The sequence below is a fragment of the Rattus rattus genome, chromosome 4 (assembly GCF_011064425.1).
Source record: "Rattus rattus isolate New Zealand chromosome 4, Rrattus_CSIRO_v1, whole genome shotgun sequence".
Taxonomy (NCBI): Eukaryota; Metazoa; Chordata; class Mammalia; order Rodentia; family Muridae; genus Rattus; species Rattus rattus.
This window is the reverse complement of record NC_046157.1, coordinates 176,246,000-176,265,783: the sequence shown is the minus strand read 5'-3', so window position 1 is coordinate 176,265,783 and position 19,784 is coordinate 176,246,000. Positions and strand designations below refer to the sequence as shown.

The window sequence follows — 19,784 nt, the reverse complement described above, 5'->3', positions numbered from 1 at the left end:
TGGTGATGTAGAGTTAATCACTAACACATATAAACCAAGTAAAACTGGTGTCCCTTCTTGGAATTTAGTCTAGGCTCCGCCCCACAGTTACCTGGCAACAGCCAGGTGAGGTGTGCCTGCCTATGAAAGGGCTGCTTGCCCCTCCTCTCTCTCTTGCTCTTGCCTTCCTGCTCCTGCTCTTCCTCATTCCCTTCCCCTTGTCTCTCCATGTGCTCATGGCTGGCCTCTACTCCTCTATTCATTCTCTCTCTCTCTCTCCCTCTCCCCCCCCTTGCTCTGTCTCTACTCCCTCAACTTCCCTCCACATGCCCTAAATAAACTATTTTATACTACCCTCCTGTGGCTGGTCCCTCAGGGGGAAGGGATGCCTCAACATGGGCCCCCAGAGGCACCCCTTTCCCCCACCACACCACACCTCCACCAAACATATCCCTGTCTTCTTTCTTTTTATAAAACACAACATCCCTTGTACCTTGTTCCTCAAGAAGTAGTTTAAGAACCAGCAGGTGCTGTCTAGAGGCTCGCCAGAAATGCAGGTGACTAGACCCCACCTTTGGGATCAGAGCCTGCACTGTGACAGGACATGAGTGATGTCTGTGGTGCTGCCCGGGACTCTCTAATCTAGAAGACCCTCCCAACAGGGCTAGTGAGCCTTTTCAGAAAACCACTCAGCCAAAACAGTCAGGTGCCCTACCCTTCCCAGTCCTTGGTCATTAAACCAATAAACTTTCTCCCTGGCAAGTAAGTCACTTCCTCCTTTCCCCTGTGACCCGTGGTTCACAGTCAGTCATGATCAGGTGGCTGATCACCTTGTCAGGAGAGACCTCTTTTGCTGCCTGTTCACTGCCTTGAGCACTGCTGACCATGTCCTGCCGGACGAAAATAACTCCGGTGCCATGGAGCAAACTTGGGATTCTTACATCAATTCCCTAAATCGGAACTCCTTACCCAGACAAGTGGAGGTGACCGAGGGAAGCTATTTTTCAGGTAGGAGAGAGAGGGGTGGCATCTGAGGGGACCAGGAGAAACATAGTCTGCCAAATTCCAAGGAAATGTGGTTGTAAGACTTCAGGAATGGGAGTGGGCGAGGGGAGTCCCGGTCCATCTGGATTATGTCGGGAGATGCTAGGCTAAGGAGAGTCAGGCGTTATTCCACCAGAATCATCTGACCGTTAAGAAAAACAACGCCCGCCCTTGTTTCTTTTTAACGTACCGTAACTTAAAGGGGGGCAAGAAACCTCTTTCCCAAGATGGTAGAGCATTGGAAAAGAGAGAGAGAAATGTTCTGTTTATGGAAGGCATAGATTTACTTGCTAAAGTATTTTTCCTTAGCCACGGGCAAAACGAAATACACCACCTAGCAATGCTCCTTACTATATGTTGGCATATTTCTGCTGCTCGAAGGGTTGTTTTATTTATTTATTTATTTATTTATTTATTATTTATTTATTTATTTATTTATTATTTGAATTTGACAGGAGGCTGGGAAAGGAAGGAGCTGGTCACCCAATCTTGCCTAGGAAGAGGGAAACCGTTGTTATTGAGCGGTGAATATTTCTCTCTGCTGAGAAATTACTGCAATCTGACACACGAAGTCTAAGGCAGGGATAAATGCGAGCTGGAAAAATTGCCTTTTGTTGGTTTGATGATAACAAAAAAAAAAAATCATGTCACGCTCTAGGGGTTTCCCTTGGCTAGTGAGGATTCTGTCTGTACAGCAGAGGGCCATCGCTTAGTCTGCATTGTGAGAACACAGGAAAACGGGGCTCACTGCTGGAAATGACAAAGGTGGCCGTAGTGGCCCCCTGGGCAAGACAAATCCTGGTGTCTACTCCTGGAAAAAGAATTATTTGGAATATTTTTAACTTTAAAGTGAATTTGCTATAGTGACATACTGAAGAGTCTACCTCCATAAAAGACATTGAACTACTCAATTAGCGGTCTTGGTCATTTTTCTGTATTCATTAAGAGACCTCCGCTCGTCTCGTCTCATATTTAACAAATTTTACTTAGAGCTTTCATTTACCTAGAGAAATATTCAACCTTCGAGGTTTGTTTTCCCATGGCAACTGTTGTCTTTCAGGGTCCCTCGAAAACCTGTCATTCTCCAAAGGGGATGTCATCACGGTGGTTGACCTGGAGCCGATTCTTGTCAGAGCAGAAGTGAAGGACGGTGAGCGAGTTCTGGACTTGGTCGATATACCTCTCGGATACGAAGGTACGGGGTACAGAACGCTTCCTTTTTGGCCTTGTGACTCCTCAGAGAACACATGGAAGGTCACTTTTGTCTCCATTTGTCACATGTCAGAGAAGGAAGCCAGGTTGTCAGCTGAACACCGGTGAGTGGGGAAGCGATAGGGAGTTTGCCAGACGCAGGCCAGCAAAGCCGGCTGGACCATCCTGTCCCTGGAGCACGGCTCTCCTGATGGTGTTTGCACCAGCCCGCAAAGCTCTTTACCCCAGCTCCTGCTGGGACCTCAACTCCACGACTGGTGGAAATGAACAGTGGGGGAAATCCTGGGAGTTCTCTCTTGTGCTGGATCTGGTTGATAAGTGTTCCTCTGTAAGAGTAGAAGCCAGTTTTAGAAACTGTGGAGAAGACCTCAAAGCCACACACAGACATGATCAGTGGGGCTCGATCATGGGGCTGTTTTGGTTTGGTTTCAATACTGAAAGAGGAATAAAGATAACTCCTCTCATGAGTTAAGGAGAGCGTATGAGATAAACAAACCACAGCACGAATGACTCTCGTATCCACAGTGGGGTCAGTTAGGAAACACTGAAGAGAGGGGAAGGTGGTGAGCAGAAGGTGCAGGGCATCACACCCAGGCAACAGAAAGAGGAAGGCAGGAAAGGTTGGGGTTTTAGGTACAGACAATGGAGAGCCTCTGTGTGGCTGTTAAAAGCTCAGAGCTCAGGTACTGTGACAGTCACCTCCAACACAGAGGCAGGGGTGACTCTGTTGGTGCTTTGGGGATGCTAAAGCCCCTGACAGACACTCTCTGAACTTGAAACCGGGGAGGATGCCCAGTAGGTGCGGAGGCTGGTGTCAGAGCGGATGGTGCTGACTTCTCAGCAATAATCTTTGGACGCGTATGATGGCTTCCTCATCTATTGAATATTGGGAGACAGGGCTGGAAAGAGGGCTCAGGGGTTAAGAGCACTGCTGTCCTTGAGTCAGGGGCTAAGCTCCCAGGTCTCACACTGTGGCTCACAACCATGAGTAACTCCAGTTCCAGGGCATCCTGTGCCCTCTTCTGTCCTCCCTGGACACCACGCAGCACGTGGTGCACAGACCTACATGCAGGCAAAACGCCCATACACATAAAATAACAAAACAAATCTTTTCAAAACATTCATCCAAAAAAAAAAAAAAAAAAGAGTTGGATTGTTTAAGCCACGGAAGACAACGCTAGTAGCAGCGATCATGCCTGTGGCCTCTCCTTTCTAACCATGGGCCCAGGCACTCCCCATCTCTGGGTGTGGACACGCACTTCTGAGTTCTCCCAGAACACAAGCGAAGATGTTCAAGCATGAATCCCTGGAAAAGAAGGAACGAAAATCTCAGCTTTGTTATTCGAGGTTCTGGGCAAGCATTTCTGGGGGTCTGGACGGAAGAAGGCTTCTGGAATGTTCCCCAGAGCCCACATTCCCTGGCTGTGCCTACTGACGCAGTCCAAGTTGTCAGTCTGGTCTCATGCGCAAGGCGACACAGCCCCTGCCTTTCTCTTCCCCGTGAGCCCTTCTTCCCAGCTGAGGCCCAGAATGTTCTTATTTAAAACTGTAATTCTTTTAGCTTAAAATGGCAACCTAAACCTTTGGGCAGGCTTTGTGATGGAGCCACTGCATCTGCCAGGAGATTGGACACCTCCCACCCACCACCACCCATGCCCGCCCACGCCCTAAGCAACAGGCCTGCCCAGAACTCAATCCCCCCGCTTGCCTTCACCATTGCTGTGCACTGTGCCCCAGCCTCACCAGGAAGCAGGACAGAAACTATCCTAACACACCAGACTCTATGAACAGCCAGAAGACACGCCTCCTGGCTCCCGGGTGCAGACTTTGTCCAGGCCAATCAGATTCAGAGACCTGCCGCTCTGGTAACAGAGTGGTGTGGAACCTGCTGAGCTCTAAAGAGCTTATCAGAAGGCAATGGTAACCCTCTCTGCAGGCTCGCGTGTGAGACTGGCGAACAAAGAGAGCGTGAGAGGAGGTACCCGGGGACTAGGCAGCCCCGGCACGGCCACAAACCAGGAAAAGCAGGCACAAGGAGGCAAAGGAGGCTGCCTTGGAGCTCTCCCGGTTGGGCCTGTGAGGGGCACAGCTGGCGAGCAGGACAGAAGTGCACTCTTGTTTCTGTTGCGCCTTCTACTTGCGGGCAGGTGCGGGACGTGACTAACCTATCCATCTGTGACTACTTAGCCAGCTCACCAAGTCACTGATGGGCACACGGTTCTTTAATATTGCCCAGGCAGTGTTCCAAGTGCCAGTCAGGATGGTGCCCCGTGGTAATGGCTCCACCGAGTAGAGTTTAGGGAGGAAGCAGCAGTCATACCTGCCGTTCCGACATGGGCCTGTTTCAGATTTCAGTGCAAAAGGTGGGCCAGAGAGCAGAGGGCAGCCTTGGGGAAGGCCAGGCAGAGCTGGACACCTGGGGAGTTGCTTCCTTGTCTGCATTCATTCCCTGATTAGCATTCTAACATGCCTCTCTGTTAAGGGTGGCCCAGAGGGTCAGATTAATCAAAGTGGAGAACATTCCTCTTTAAATCGCAATCACAAGCATTATCTGTGTTTTGATATTAATCAATCACCATTGACTACCCTTACTATTTTTACAGCATTTTGGCGAATGGAACAAACACAATCTCAAGCCCTTGCAGGGTCCGTAGCCCCATGCTACAGGGCAGAAATGCTCTCATGTTCAGGATGAAGGGAGGAAGGAGGGGTGGCTGTGTGGCGGGTATTAAAATCGAGTGGGCAGTTTCTGAATAATGCAACATGTGATTTATGACTCTGAGCTAAAAACTGGTGCTTCTTAGTTAAGCGTGCCTGCAACAGGGGTCACCCATGTCAACCCGATATCTGGAGATTTCTTAAGGAATACTTGCCCTTCTGCTTACTGGGTATATCAGAGGTGGGGGTGGTGGACCCCTGTGTTCGATCCAGCCACACAGCATCTGCGTGTGCACTGGAGAGGTGATCACCGTGTTCTCTTCCCAGTTTCAATGTGTAGAGATTTTCCTTAGCATAACAGAAAAAGTGTACGGTTAACAACTACACTCACGTCTGTTGTGCCGGTGCCTACCAGTAAGGTATGCCAAAGAAGCAGAGACAGAAGGTTCATGAGTCTGAGGTCAGAGAAGTGGTTCAGTGGTCAAGAACACTTGCTGCTCTTCCAGGGTGCAAGTTCAGTTCCCAACATCCACTTTGGGTGGCTTACAATCACCTGTAACTCCAGCCCCAGGGAACCCGAGTCTTCAGGCATACATGGTACACATGCACACAACAAACCCACTCTCACATTCTGAGCAAAAGAAATAATTCAGTTGAAGGAAGGAAGATTCAAACACCGTCTAGCACAAGACTTCCTAAAGGTCACAGAATATGGGAGGGATTGGTGACAGCATCCTTCCCTACATGAAGAGGAAAATCTTTAGCTACTCAAATACGTCTATTAAATAGCACATTAGGATATAATTTATATGTATCCCTCCCATCTATTTCAAATCATTTCTAGATTATTTATAATATCCAGCAGAACATACATGTTATGGAAGTGGTTAATCTGGACAAGTTGAATACTAATAATTTTGGTTGTTGTTGTTGTTGTTGTTGTTGTTGTTGTTGTTGTACAGTCTAATTATGTAGTCCAGGTTGGCCTTGACCTCACTATCCCCCACCTCACCCTCCTACATCGTTTTTTCCCCCAAATGTTTTGACCACCTGAAGATACAGAACCTTCAGGTAAGGCGAGCCAGCCATTTTGTTAGCATCTTTTGTTCTGTGAGCTGGGCAAAGGCAGTTACTAGGCATCTACAAGACATAGGTGGAGAGGCGATAAAGTTTAAATTTAAACAGTAGTCTGAGCATCAGAAAGGTTAGCTTTTGAATGTCAAGCCTTGTCATTGCGTCCTCGAGGGTGGGAATTCTGACAGGGAGGAAGACAGGCACATAGAAGTGTGGTGCACACAGCATCCAGACACAATCCTGGGCTCTTAATAGCTCCCTCTGCCTTCTACAGTTTTCTCCAGAAGCCCACTTCCCAGACCCTGCAGCTTCTTGAAACACAATACCAGAGGTCTCTGCATCCAATTCCATGAGCTGGGTACAGCCCCATCCCAGCAGAGGGAAACCAGAACCTCTGTGGGTGACCCAAACTTAGCGAAGTCTACACTCGCCTGGCAGAGTCTACCCTGCCCTCGGGCCAGGATTTGGACTGACCAAGACCGCTGTGAAGCCAGCCTCATCCTTCTTTCTAGGCTAACATGATGTGGGTAAGTGTCCTTCCTCCCACCCCTCGCAAATGAGGTTTCAGGGACCAATCTCAGACCAACACCACGGCCGGCAGTTGGCAGTCAGCAGATTCTCCGTATGGAGCGGAACCCGGGAATTCATAGGAACCAATTACCAAAGCCCAGGACCGTGGAACCCAATTGGCATCTGCCCATTTGGTTGCCAAGTTCCTTCCCAATTACGGAAATGGAAGATCTGCTGAAAAGCGAACGGACGGTAAAATCAACAATACCCTTATGCAGTCGATTCACCCCCTTATCCACCCACAGGTGCCCTCCTATTCTGGTCATTTCAGCATCTGAGTCTCGGGTCCTGCTGGATAACTTTACAGGCAAAAAGATCCGTCGGCTCTCCAATCCTATTTGACTGTCAAAGCCCCTGCCAGGACTCGCAGCAGAGCGAGATACATTTTCTGTTTACTCCCTGAACGCCTTATGTTTTGCTGCTGAGCCCAGAGAGGAGCTTCCTGGAGACTGCTAAGGATCTCAGGCTGACACCTGCGTGCCTTTCTCACTTCTCATTCAGAGCAAAGCGAGGGAGATGGGCGTGGGATGAACGCTCTTGCCATCCCTGTTAGCCCCACTTTAAAATCGCCACGGTTCGCGGAACGGCATTGTCTAAAGCCTCAGGAATCTAGCCCAGCTCCCTTTGCAACCACAAGCCATTCTGCCCTGATTGTTCTAACCTAGATGGCCGAGCACTTTTTGCTGCACAGGGAGAAACTAATGAGATGGAGAGCTTTTGGGATGGGAACCTGCTGGCCCACTGCCTAATGCACCATGCCTGGGACCTCTGGGAACCCACCTCCCAGACTACCTCGTGCCTGGTTGCAGAAGAACACGCTTACGTGTCTGTTTGATGCCGATGAGATGTAAGTGGACTGTAAAACGGAGCAGCAGGTGAAGGGAGACCCTGCGGGGAAGCAGCTAAATGGCCTCTCCTCTCAGCACATCAGGTATCGGCATCGTGACGGGCATCATTACCTACCTGGAGAGTACATCAGGAACCCAGCTGTGGAACCAGGATAGGAAGGCCACAGTGGGGAACCAAGGCCTGGCACTCACGTCGAGAGCCAGGGGTTATGTCTTAGTATTATGAGTCTCGTGGCAGCTGAATTGTGTTATCGATGACATCGTCAAGGTGAATCCAGATGAACAGAGAGCCAGTGACCTCCTCTTCACTGGACTTGATCACTCAAGTTCAAAGGGGAGAGATTAAAATAAATTAGAAGTCATTGATGGTAACGTTTGGTCAGCTAAATGAAGATCAAAGGGAAAATGGAGGACAGGTGCCTCAAGCATTGTGGAAGTCTGCAGTAAAGACAAAAGCTTCATCAGGAGCACCCTGTTCGCTTCCTTGACAGAGGGTCCTACGTGTTGACAAATGACTAAATCACAGCTGTGTTTTCCTCTGTGCCTCATTTAGCATGTCTTCCCATCCAGCGGGGCTCTCTGTTGGAGCACGGTAGGCTGGCAACATTGAAGAGAGCAAAAAGGTTTAAAAATCAAATCCTCTCCGCTTTGATTGAGTCGCCGGCTCTTCCGGGAGAAATAGTCAGCAACGCTCCTTGGTTCCACCACTCTAGCTACCGAATCCCAGGAGACACCGTAGGAGGGTTCTCCCAGTCCCTGTCTCTCACTCACGTTTCTGTCTGCTGGTCTATAAGACAAATAGAGCACTGGGGGTGAGGTCCCACTGCCAAAGCTGCGACTGGTCCCATCTGGAGTGCTGGGGCTCTGTGACAGGGGGTTCGCTTGGCTTCACCAACTTCACTGCCAACCTTCAGTGTACCAAGTGCTGCGTGTCTGGTCTCCATTCTGGGTGCCATAACCAAAACCCAAAGCCTTGCCCTTGCCAATCTGAACAAAGGAAGAAACCTGAGCCTCTGTGTAAACCAAACCACCAGCCAGCCACCCCGAGCTCTGCTGAGAAACTGAGGCACGTGGAGGCTTGGGTCAAAGCCAGCAACCCTTCTTCCAGGCTGTTATGGATGTGGAAGGTTGCCGTGAGCCCTGGAGAGGGCATCCACAGACAACAGTTAAGAGCCTCCCACCTCAGCGCCAGGGTCATCCCAGCAGCTGATGGAGGATCTAGAGAGTTCTGGTCTACCACAGCCTTTTCAGTCCCCCAGGTTCCAACATCCTCCCAAGTTGAAGAATTCTGCTTCTTTGTGAGCAGTGCTTTAAGTCAGGAACTTACAAACAAGTAAAAAAGAAAAAAAATCACCTTTTTGTGAGACTCCTAACAGTGGGATCAGGAGCTGTCTCTGACACTTTTGCCTGCTTTGGGGATCCTTTCCCTCCTACTGGGTGGCCTCATACATGCTATGCCATGTTTGGTTGATATCCATGGAGGAAGGCCTGCCTTTTTCTGAACAGACAGAGAGGTGTGGATGGGAGAGGCAGTACATGGGGGGACTGCAGGAGAAGAGGAAGGGGAAACTGCAGTCAGGATATAAAAATATAATAAACAACCAGGCATGCCTAGGCTCTCCGTGGTCCTGCAGGCTTCAGCCCAGTTCTGATTACAGCCAAGAGAGGTTTTCCATGCATGGTATTTCTTAGCTGGAAAATGGACACCATTACTAAACCATCATAGAAGTTTGATTATTGGAACTGAACTCTTTGTTTTCAAGTGTGTACTCAGCACAGGGTACTGAGGTGGGGCTCAGTTGGCCGCCTCTCTGAGTCCCTGAACACAAGGACGGGTGTTCATCAGAGGCACCAGGTGATGATGACTGACATTGCTAGGAGACCGTTGGGAAGGCAGATGCTTAACCTCGACTTTAAGCTTGATGGAATCTATAATCTTAGCCTTGGAGAAATATCTCTGGGTCAGGCTGAGAGGAACTCCCTGTATGATGTTAGGTAAGGTAGGAAGATTGAATGTACACAGCTCTACTGTATAGACTGTGGTCCTGGAGAAGGCGAACTGAGCACACAAATCTGTTGCCCTGAGCGCTCTGGCTGCTGCTGATGATCAGGTTGAGTCCACAGAGGACAGAAGCCATAGAGGCAAAGAAAAAGAGCCAAGGGCCTGGGAGAAACACTTTCTGGATTAATCCTGAAGACAGTGAGCTTGATTGCTAACTTCCTAGGGGGCAGAACTTGGGGGTGTTGGTGGGTTGAAATGGTGAATAGTGTCCAGGGATATCGCTAAGGTAGCACAGCCAAGGATGCCTCCATTTTCTCTCAGATGGCACCCAGTGGGGCCACTCCGGATCATGACAGCATGTTACAGCCAACCGTACTAGCTGGCCCAGGGCACGGTTCTAGCTCCCACACCAGTCTTTCAAATTTGACTGTCTCTTTCCTGTCCAGGCACAGTTGTGCCATTTACTGAAGTCACTCTCCCCATGTTGCTATCTGTCTCCTCATGGGTGACGGTGTTCACAGTTCCCTGGAAGGAAACCAAGGTCATCCTCACTCTCTCTCTGACACCCACAGAGCTAAGACATTAGAAATCCATGTGATTCTCTTATGGTATACTGGTGATTAAGTGTGGTGAGTAAGTTCACAAGCGATTTGGCCATCCAGCCTCATGGAGAAGGTATTTGTCGTTGTATAACTGATAGAGCTTGCGTATTTAGCAAGGAGAACGTAACGGTGACTTCCTTTGATTTACCTTAGTACTTGACTCGGTTTCTAGGTTTCTTGTGGTCTCGTGGTTCTTCATATTTTAGAGTTACTCCAGCATCTTCAATAGCGTAGGCGCACAGTTTAAGGCTCATGGGGCTGACGAGTGATGATGTTATTACAGTGCTTTTCCCTTTTACAACACCTTCCAAAGGGAGGTTGAGAAAAGTCTTTAAGACCACAACCTAATCCTTGTGAGTGAGATTAAAGTGAGTCTGAGAAGAGGCACAACAATCTCTGATTCGTAAATGAAGAGTTCCAGTGGGAAGGGCACAAACAGCAAGCAGCATCCTCCTGCACACTCATGCCAAGCTCACGATACCCAAACGCTGAGTGCAGGCTCACACGTGCACAGGATCATGTGATCCTGGGATCATGGGATCATGTGCACAGGAAACTCCAGCCTTGACTACACAAAGATAACATATTCATCCATTTCTCCTAAGTTCACTGCAGCTCTGTTATTCTGGCAAAATCCCTACACAAAATAAATAAATAAATAAATAAATAAATAAATAAATAAATAAATAAATAGGGGGCAAGAGAGATGGCTCAGTGGTTAAGAGCACTGACTGCTCTTCCAGAGGTCCTGAATTCAAATCCTAGCACCCACATGGTGGCTCACAACCATCTGTAATGGGATCTGATGCCCTCTTCTGGTGTGTCTGAGGACAGCCACCATGTACTTATATAGAATAAATAAATAAATTTTAAAAAAACAGTAAACACGTGGGGTAATGTGTTTTAGCTTGATTTGTTCATTCCCCAAAGTACACATATTAAAAAGCACTGTGTCATGTCATATAAATGCATTTTTTATTCAGCAATTCAGAAACAAAAGTAATATTGACCATACAACAGGTCAACAGGCTCTCAAACTATAATGGCTGCAGACGGGCTTCCCCGTGTGTTTGCTCCGACCTCAGAGCCAACACAGATGATTATCCCCGCCTTAGGGAACCTTGCTGTGGAACCATGGCTGTTTGTTAACAGCTGTGGCCAGAGACCCAGCAGCTCCACGCTTTAACTCAGTGGGCCACGGCTCTGTGTAGTTTGCGCCATACCTGAGACACTGGAGCCTGAGGAAGTTGGCGGAGATCAACAGGGGCTTTGGAGTGCAATCGCCCAAGCACCGTGCCGCAGCAGCTGGGGATAGGATTCCGTAGCCCCTAATCCATATGTCCTCAGCAGCCCAAGTTCAGTGGAGGCTGCAGAGGGGTGGCTGGACGTAGGTCTGCCTATGGTCCTGCTAGGCAAGGTAGAAACACAGGGGGTCTCCTGCAGTCGGAGACCAAAGAAATAAGGGCACGTTGGGATCTGTAGGGCAGTAGATGGTCTTGGCTGAGCATCAGAATCCCTGGGGGGCTCTAAAAGCCTGAGGAGGCCTAGCTCTGGAACACCGGATTTAATTAGGCTAAGGTGGGGTTGGGCCTGGCTGGCTGCTAAGACTCCCCAGGTGACTGTAAGGAGCAGGCAGGGCTGAGCATAGCTCAGAGCCACTCTTCTAAAGTGTAGTCCCCCGGCAGCATTCCCCGGTAAAAAATGGTGCTTTCCTGTGCCCAGCTCGGGTTGCTCACCCAGAACACTTCTGTGCCTGGCTGTGCCCTTTAAAAGATTCCAGTATACTCTAAGGTTTGAAAAATCATCAGGTTCAAAGAAATTGTGAAGTGTAAGGAAGGTATTCAGAGCTTGGGGAGGGAGTGGGGGTAGAAGTGACTATGTTGGCAGAGAGAGCTGTTTGGAATCCAGTCACTAAACTTGGAGTCTGGGGAACTGTGATGCAGAGCCGACTCGGGATGATATGGGACTTGCAAAGGCAAAGAGGAGGTTGGGACGCAAGTTTCCCAGAGATGTGTTGGAATAGAGTTGATAAAGAGCAAGAATATTATAGATGCTCTGAGCAAAGGTTAGGGGGTGAGGAGTGGTTGTTCAAAAATTGGTTTGCGGGGCAGCATTTCGGGCTTTGCCGCATTGTCCCGGGGTCCGTAGTTCCTCGGCCCTGAATGCTCGTCCTGGAGACCTACAAAAGAAAGGAACTACTCCCTTGGGGACACTGCTTTATTTCAGGCATATTGTTTACTTTTCTTGCACAAGGAAGCAAAGAGGGTTTATTTGAGGCAACCATTAGGAAACCATGATGAGTGCTCAGCTCTGTTTCCTTTATATTCCGTCTGGGACTCCAACCCACATTTAGGGTGGGTCCCCCCACCTCCGTTAACCCAGTCTAGAAACTCCATCACAGACATGCCCAGAGGCTTGTCTCTTCAGTGATTCTAGATCCTGAAATCTGGCAGTCAGTCTTAACTCTAACGCAACCGGTACCCAGCTGCTAGGGTGGTGAGTTGTGGAGAAAGAGGGTGAGGTACTGAGTGTGCCCCAGAGGGAAGGTTCCAGAAGGAAGCAAGAGTCACAGAGCAGAGCGGCGCACAGAGCAGAGATGGCAGACCCACACCCCAGCTCCCCGGCCGCGAAGCCCTTTGGAGTTAATCTCTGTGAGTCCCAGTTTCTTCACTAGGACCTTGTTGAGGGCCTGGGGCACAATAGAGGTCACCGCTCGACCGGCAGGCTGCTCGGATGCAGCGTGAGGTCCGGGTTGCTGGAAATTGGAGTTCTTAGCCAGCACTGTCCTCAGTTGCCGGCTGCTGCTGGTCTCCCCAGCCCTTCCTCCCTGTCCAGTCTTCTAACTTAACGTCCTGTGTGAATGTGGACAAAAGCAGACGATTGCTATGACGGGCCACATCTTCATCAGTAACAAACGGGATGATATCTGCAGGGCAATGGTGAGGTTGAACACTGTAGAGCCCAGCTCCTGCCTCCGCCTGTGCACCATAGGGCTGGTTGTGTTACTGTCATGGCGAACACCTTTACCAAAAGGAGCTTGAGGAAGAATGGTTAATTTCAGCTTACAACTGGAGTCTGTCACTGAGGGACATCCAGGCGAGAGCTGCAGCAGAGGCCATGGAGGAATCCTACTTACTGTCTTACTTCTACTCCTCTCACGGTTAGCTTTCTTTTGCCCCAGGAGCCCAGGGGTGGCCCCGCCCACCGGGAACTGGGTCCTCCCTTATCAGACATCAATCAAGAAAATGCATCACAGGCCAAGCTGATGGAGGTATTTCCTCAACTGAGGTTTCTTCTTCTCAGATGAAGGCAGCTCGTGTCAAGTTGACAAAAGAAGCTGAGAGGCTGATTAAGGGCTTCCCAGGTGAATCGGACGGGAGGAACTGTTAATAGTGAAAATAAAAATCCTACGTTGAAAATTACGATTAGAGCGTCTATTGGAGAATTGATGGAACAAACAAACAAAAAAAGAGAATGCTCCAAAGTTTTAAGTAAGTTTTACTTTCCCTATTTATGTATTCTTTATGGAGCAAAAAGTCTGATGCCACCCAGAGGGACAGTGTGAAAACTATGTTTACAGATGGGCTTCCCTGTGGTGTGGATGTACTGTTTGTTAACACTTTTAAGTGGCCTAGTCACAGACTGAAAACACCCCCTTTAATACAACCATCCCCAAGCACAGAACCAGGAGGGGCAGCATTCCTACCTCACTAGGTGAGTCTCTGCCAGAGATTCCAGTTCCGCCAAAGGGATGGATCACACCTTTGCTGTGGTGACAGCGCCATCTTGTGATCCTTCGCGGTATTAGGGAAGCGGCTGGGTCCTTCTCAGCGTGCGCCTTCAGAATCTGTGATCTATGGAAGCCATGTCTCCTGCTGGTGCTGTGTAAGTGTGTCTAGGGCTCTTCTGCAGCGAGAGGGGAGAGGGTGAGTTTGAGAAGTAACAAGCATCTTCAACTCTGGGAAATGTCTCTGGCTTAAGGAAAGACATGTTCATCTGTCTGAGTTCTACAGAACCAATTTATCGACTCGCCTGGGGGAAAAAAGCTATCTAGCTTTTTCTTTGTGGTAAGAGAACAGTAGCGATGGGTCTAAGGCCTTTAGAGTCCTCGGCGGTACTCGGAGCCTGAAGCCGGCTACCTCTGGGAACAGGAATCTCAAGAGAATCTGCCAGCGCGAGCCACACTTTATGTTTCTGTCAGACAGTGTAGGTCAATGTCGGTGTCTTGAATGCAATATTTATAGGCCTCCCGCTTGCCCGGCATTATCTTGTTTTCAGGAAGACATACACCGCGCTGTCTGAGGACACATTCTGTGGCCTTTAGATTTGATGAGCTCCAGTTTGAATGACAGCTGAGTTTGTTAATTATGACTGCTGTGTTCCCCGGGAGAAAATCTAATAAAAAGCTTTATTGATCCACTTTCAAAGGAGAGGCATGGTAACTTCTAGAAACACGGAATGAGCTTGCGGCTTCCTATTCTCCGGCAGAGACGACCAGGAACAACTTGAGACGCGCAATACCTCCGCGGGTAGACTCGATGGTCACGGGACTTCTGATGAACTTGATAAAGATTCTGCATTTGATATAAGTGCCTGGAAAGAAATTCAGCCGCCCATGTTAGAGATGGGTTAGGTGGACAGGCTGTCCCTGACTGGTCTACGTCAGTGACATTACTTCGGCTGCATAAACCTATGACGGTCTCGTCTCCCCTATAAGTGTACCTTGTACTCTGTTTACAAGCAACAGGTGTTCGTTACATAAAATTGGAATAGCGCAGTTGCCAAAAAAAAGTCCTGGTGGGAGTTTGCAGCCTGGTTCCAGGCCTTTGTTCATTTGTTTGGCTTTGTTTCTACTGGGAAGTTTTGTTTCTTCTGTAGATTAGTTCCCCTCCTCCCTCCTAGATTTTGCTTCTGCAGTATAGCACGTAAACCACTTTGAGCCAATTAATTTATTCCATTATATGTGTATATACATGTATATACCTAAGTAATGGAATATATACATATGTAATGGAATAAATAATAAAATAAACATATGAAATAAATAAAATGAGAAAATAATTTTTAAATTATTTATTATATGTGATTATTATGATATATGATATAAATTATATATAAACATGTGTTATATAATTTATTTATTTTAAAATTTAATTTTATATTATATATATACATATATATATAATGTGATATATATATTAGAAAAATCCAGAGACGAATAGTGACTAACTTTGAAGTTGCATGTGACTCCTGGTAGTATGCTGACCTCTTCTCCCATCCCTGCCCAGGATGTAAATCACTTTCATCCCCAGCTTGGCCATGTCACCCACCTACTAGTAGGCCACCAGCTGCCTGAGTTATCAGATTAAACGTCACAGTCTCGTGGTGCTGAATTTTAACTGGCCTTATTTCCCTAATGGTCTCAAAACACAAGAGTAGCTTCAATGGGCCAATGAGAAGCTACAAAATGTTTCTTTTTAGTGGAAGGTAAAAATATAAAAACATATTACATATGTGTGTGATATAACATGAGAAAGACACAGTATCCATGTAACTTTTCTTGTAGTAAACTGCCATAATCATTCGGTGTTATGATTAATCATTTCTGTCATGTGGATCTAGATTGTGCCATCTTCCCATGGGGCCAAAACCAACAGTGACCTGAACCATGGACTAAACCCCAAACACTGAGATGAAATAAGCATGTCCTTCTTATGAGATGATTGATACAGTAATACCAAGCTTCCTGATGGTTCACGATTCCAGGACTCTACTCCCAAACATACCTTCCATTGGCAAAGGGGACTGGTGTAAATAGGTCAAATCCAGGTCTGAATAGCAGACGTCACCTTATTTCTCACTAACATTATAACATAGTATCAAACCAAATTCTTTATAAAGACAAAGTATACACAGGCATATGTGACTACTTACATCACTTTAGAGAGATCCCCAAAAGACAACACGTTAACTAAGACCGTGTCTTCTTCCCAGCCACTATCAATAACACTGCCACGCCTGCCTTTGTAGGAGCTCTCCCTAAGGGTCAAATTGTTGCCTGGGGCCATGGTCCCAGAGGTAAAACAACTGCACTAAAGGGCTCAGAGATCTTGTGCCTTCTGCTTCCTCTCCAGAAGGAGGTACCCATCAACAGTCCCATCGTGCTGTTGAGAAATCACCTGCATCCTCAGCCTGGGTGCGCACCCCACCCCACCCCCGCCTGTGCTCAGGGCTCAAGCTGACTGGGCTCCACACTGAGCCTGGCATCCAAGCTCAAATCTCTAAACTTCCTCTGGCGTTTACCCTTGCGCCACTAAGACAATGAGCACAGGAACAGTGTCCCGCTTAATTCCTGCTCATCCTCGTCCTCTTCCACAGGCAACCCAGGTTTGCCCGCAGCCAGATCCCATCCTTCCACACTTCCCTGAGTCTCCAGAGGCCTGAAGGTTGACAAAGCAGTGTGGGTTTTGTTTTCTTTCTTTTCCTGTTAGGTTGGCACTCAGGCTTCACTTCCTAGGCATACAGGCTCTCTCCCCTGCGCCATGCCCCAACAATCACTCTTAATTGTCTGACTTCCCATCCTTTAGCCTGTGGCGGGCCAGGCACTGGATAAGCCTCGGAGCCTGACTCTGCAGGAACTGATTCCGTCTCTTTAAGTTAAGATGGAATGGATCAATTTTAAAATGTGAGTTTAGGGCAGGCAAGATGGTGCCATGGTTAAGAACACTGGCTATTCTTAAAAAGGATCCATGTTCCGTTCCCAGAACCCTGGTAGCATAGTACGCCCTCTTCTGGCCTCAGTGGTCACTGCAGACATGCAGTACACAGATATATGTGTAGGCAAACAGCCACATATTTTTTAAAATGTTAGAAAAACTGATGTGAGCACTTTAAAGAAGGGCATTCACTAAACTGCTTTGAATTATCTTTATGTGAACTAATATTCTTCCTTTCTCTCTTTTTTCTTCCCCTGGGGACTCTCCCTCTCTTCTTTCTTCCTTACATCCCCATGAATTACTTTTATGAACTACATACATACCAGTCCTCCTTACTCACTTCCCCCTTCCACAAACACTTCCATTTACACTTACCAAACACACATATACATATACATATATACACACACATACATACACACACACATATACATATAAATACACACACATATATACATACACATATTCATACACATACACACATATATACATACATATGTATACACATATACATACATATGCACATACATATATACATACACATACACACAAACACACATATACACATACATATATACATACATATACATAAACACATACATAGACACGTACATATATACATATAAACATGTATACACAAACACACACATGCACACATACATATACATACATATATGCATACACACAAGTATACATATACATACATATACACACATGCATACATATATACAGATACATACATACACATACACAAACACACACATATACTTCTTTCTCTACCCCAGTTCTAACTCCTTAAAACAACGACTTTACTAGATCTTCCTGCTTTGTCTCCATATTTCTAAGTAAAATGCATTCTTTGGTTTCCACTTGAATTTGTTCAAGGACCCCCTGTGAATACTAAATTCTACAGATACCCAAGTGCTTTATATACAGTGCACAGGATTTGCATATATATAAAAATATATTTGCATATATATTTGTATATAGTGCACATGACAAGGATATATTATATATAATATATATGTTAAATTGCCTCTAGGTGACTTGCACTACCTGACACAATGTAAATACAGAGAGTCATTGTTGTGCTGTGTCGTTTAGGGAATATTAAGAAATAAAGTCTGTGCGTGTTCAGCACAGATGCGATGTTTTCCCAGGTATGTTCAGTCCTCAGCGGAGTCCTCAGTCATCAGAGGGAACTGGCAGGTATGGAGCACCACCACACTGGCCTTCTTGGTTTCTGTCCCACTTCAAGATAGTTTCTGTTATAGAAGGCAGAGATGTGGATCTCTTTATCTTCCTACCCTAGTCTAGGGGGATGCTCTCGTGTGCACACACACACACACACACACACAGGATTTACATAGTTACGACTCAGTTACTCACAGCTGAAGCGTGTAGTAGAATAGTTAAATCACTCTTCTTTTGTAAATTTATTTATGCGGGAGGGTCTTACTATGTATCCTAAGCTAACCTAGAATTCATTATGTAGCCCAGGTTGGCCTTGAACTCATGATTCTCTTGCCTCGGCCTCTGGAGTACTAGGGTGCCTAGTGGTCAAGCTCATTTGCTTTGGTTTTCTTTGTATCGTCTTTTGTATCTTTGTATCCTCAGATCATCTGCTGTTTCCATGCCCAGTCTGTTCAAATGCCTCAGACTAATCAAGTTTGCCCCGTTCCCTAGACCTCCTCATTGTAATGAAGCCCTCTCCCAACCCCAGCTTCTTCCCTGGTCCCCCTCCTCTCCCAACTCAGGCCTCACACCTCTCCCAACTTCTCTCCCAGGTTCTCTTCATGGCCCACCCCTAGTTTGGTCCATGGTTCTTAGAAAATAATGTAGAGGTCTGGAGAGGTGGCTCACGGGCCTTTATAGGTCCTGAGTTCAATTCCCTCTCCTTACCATCTGTAAAAAATGCCCCTTCTTGTGTCTGAAAAACCAGCTTATATATAATAAATGAATAAACTGAGCAAAATTTGAGCCTTATGCGTATGTAAAAACCCTCTTTTAAAACCAACCACCCTCATCACTCCCCAAAGGCCCAACCTTCAAATACCACTCGCAGATCAAGACAGCAGTTACGTTCCCACACCTGAAATTTGGGGGCACCTATTCAAGCCATAGCAGCCCCTGTGCAGATTTTCGGTGAGTGGGTGGAGTGAGACGAGGCTGAGCAGAGCCTACTGAAGTGACTTGACACTGCCCTGGACTTGGTAGAAATGGCTCCCTTAAAGAGAAACGGATGGACTCAAGATCCCCCAGAACTTAGTGATACGTTTGATAATGGCCTGAGTCCTGGCCTCTGACTTAAGAGGAAGTGGGGGGATCACGTGTTTACTTCCAAAGGAAGGGGCGGAGGGGAAAGAACTCCTTTGAGGGTGGGGGTGGGAGTCAAGGCTTTCAGTTTGCAATTTTCAGATTAAAGATGGCTAAAGGTGCCAAGTGGACGCAATGAACCATTGGGTCTCAGATTCCACATCTGTGGAACAGATTGAGGAAAATGATCTCAATACAGCATGCACATGAGCACACACACACACACACACACACACACACACACACACACACACACACACACACACACACACCACTTCTCCTGTCTGCCAACACCCTGGTCTAGGTGGTGTCCTTACAGAATCTCAGAGGACAGATCTGGTAGAGACCTCTAGACAATACTATTTAGAGTGAACGGAACTTTGGCAACCTCTGGTGAGAAAGTGTGAGAAGATAGTTTATAGCCCGCCTACACCTTGAAGGACATGGCTAGCGACTGCATTGCGTGTCCAGGGAGAGAAGAAAAACCCTGACCGTGTGCCTTCTCTGGGCACTTTCCAAGGAAGGTGGACAGAAAACCTGTGAGGGTAGAACTGACTCAGGCTTGCCCCCTAGTGGTGGAGCCTGTCTGACTGGAACAAAGCAAATATTAATGAATATGACAATTAAAAATCCAGTTGGCTGTAGTGGCCAGTGCCTTTAAGTCTATTTTCCAGGAGGCAAAAGCATGCAGGCCTCTGTGATTTTGAGGCAGTCTGGGCTTGCATAGTGAGATCGTCTTGAATATAAAATAAAAGGAATTTAG

At 47.2% G+C, this 19,784-nt stretch overlaps 1 protein-coding gene across 1 annotated transcript in view; it reads left to right on the top strand.

The window, feature by feature from the left end:
* Window positions 1–769: 769 nt before the first annotated feature.
* Window positions 770–19,784, top strand: part of LOC116899701 (protein THEMIS3-like) — a 37,087-nt gene continuing 18,072 nt past the window's right edge. Inside the window, exons 1-2 of the mRNA XM_032901725.1 lie at window positions 770–987; window positions 2,084–2,218. Coding sequence (XP_032757616.1) covers window positions 897–987; window positions 2,084–2,218 — 226 coding nt within the window. The 5' untranslated portion in view covers window positions 770–896. The remainder of the gene's footprint in view (window positions 988–2,083; window positions 2,219–19,784) is intronic.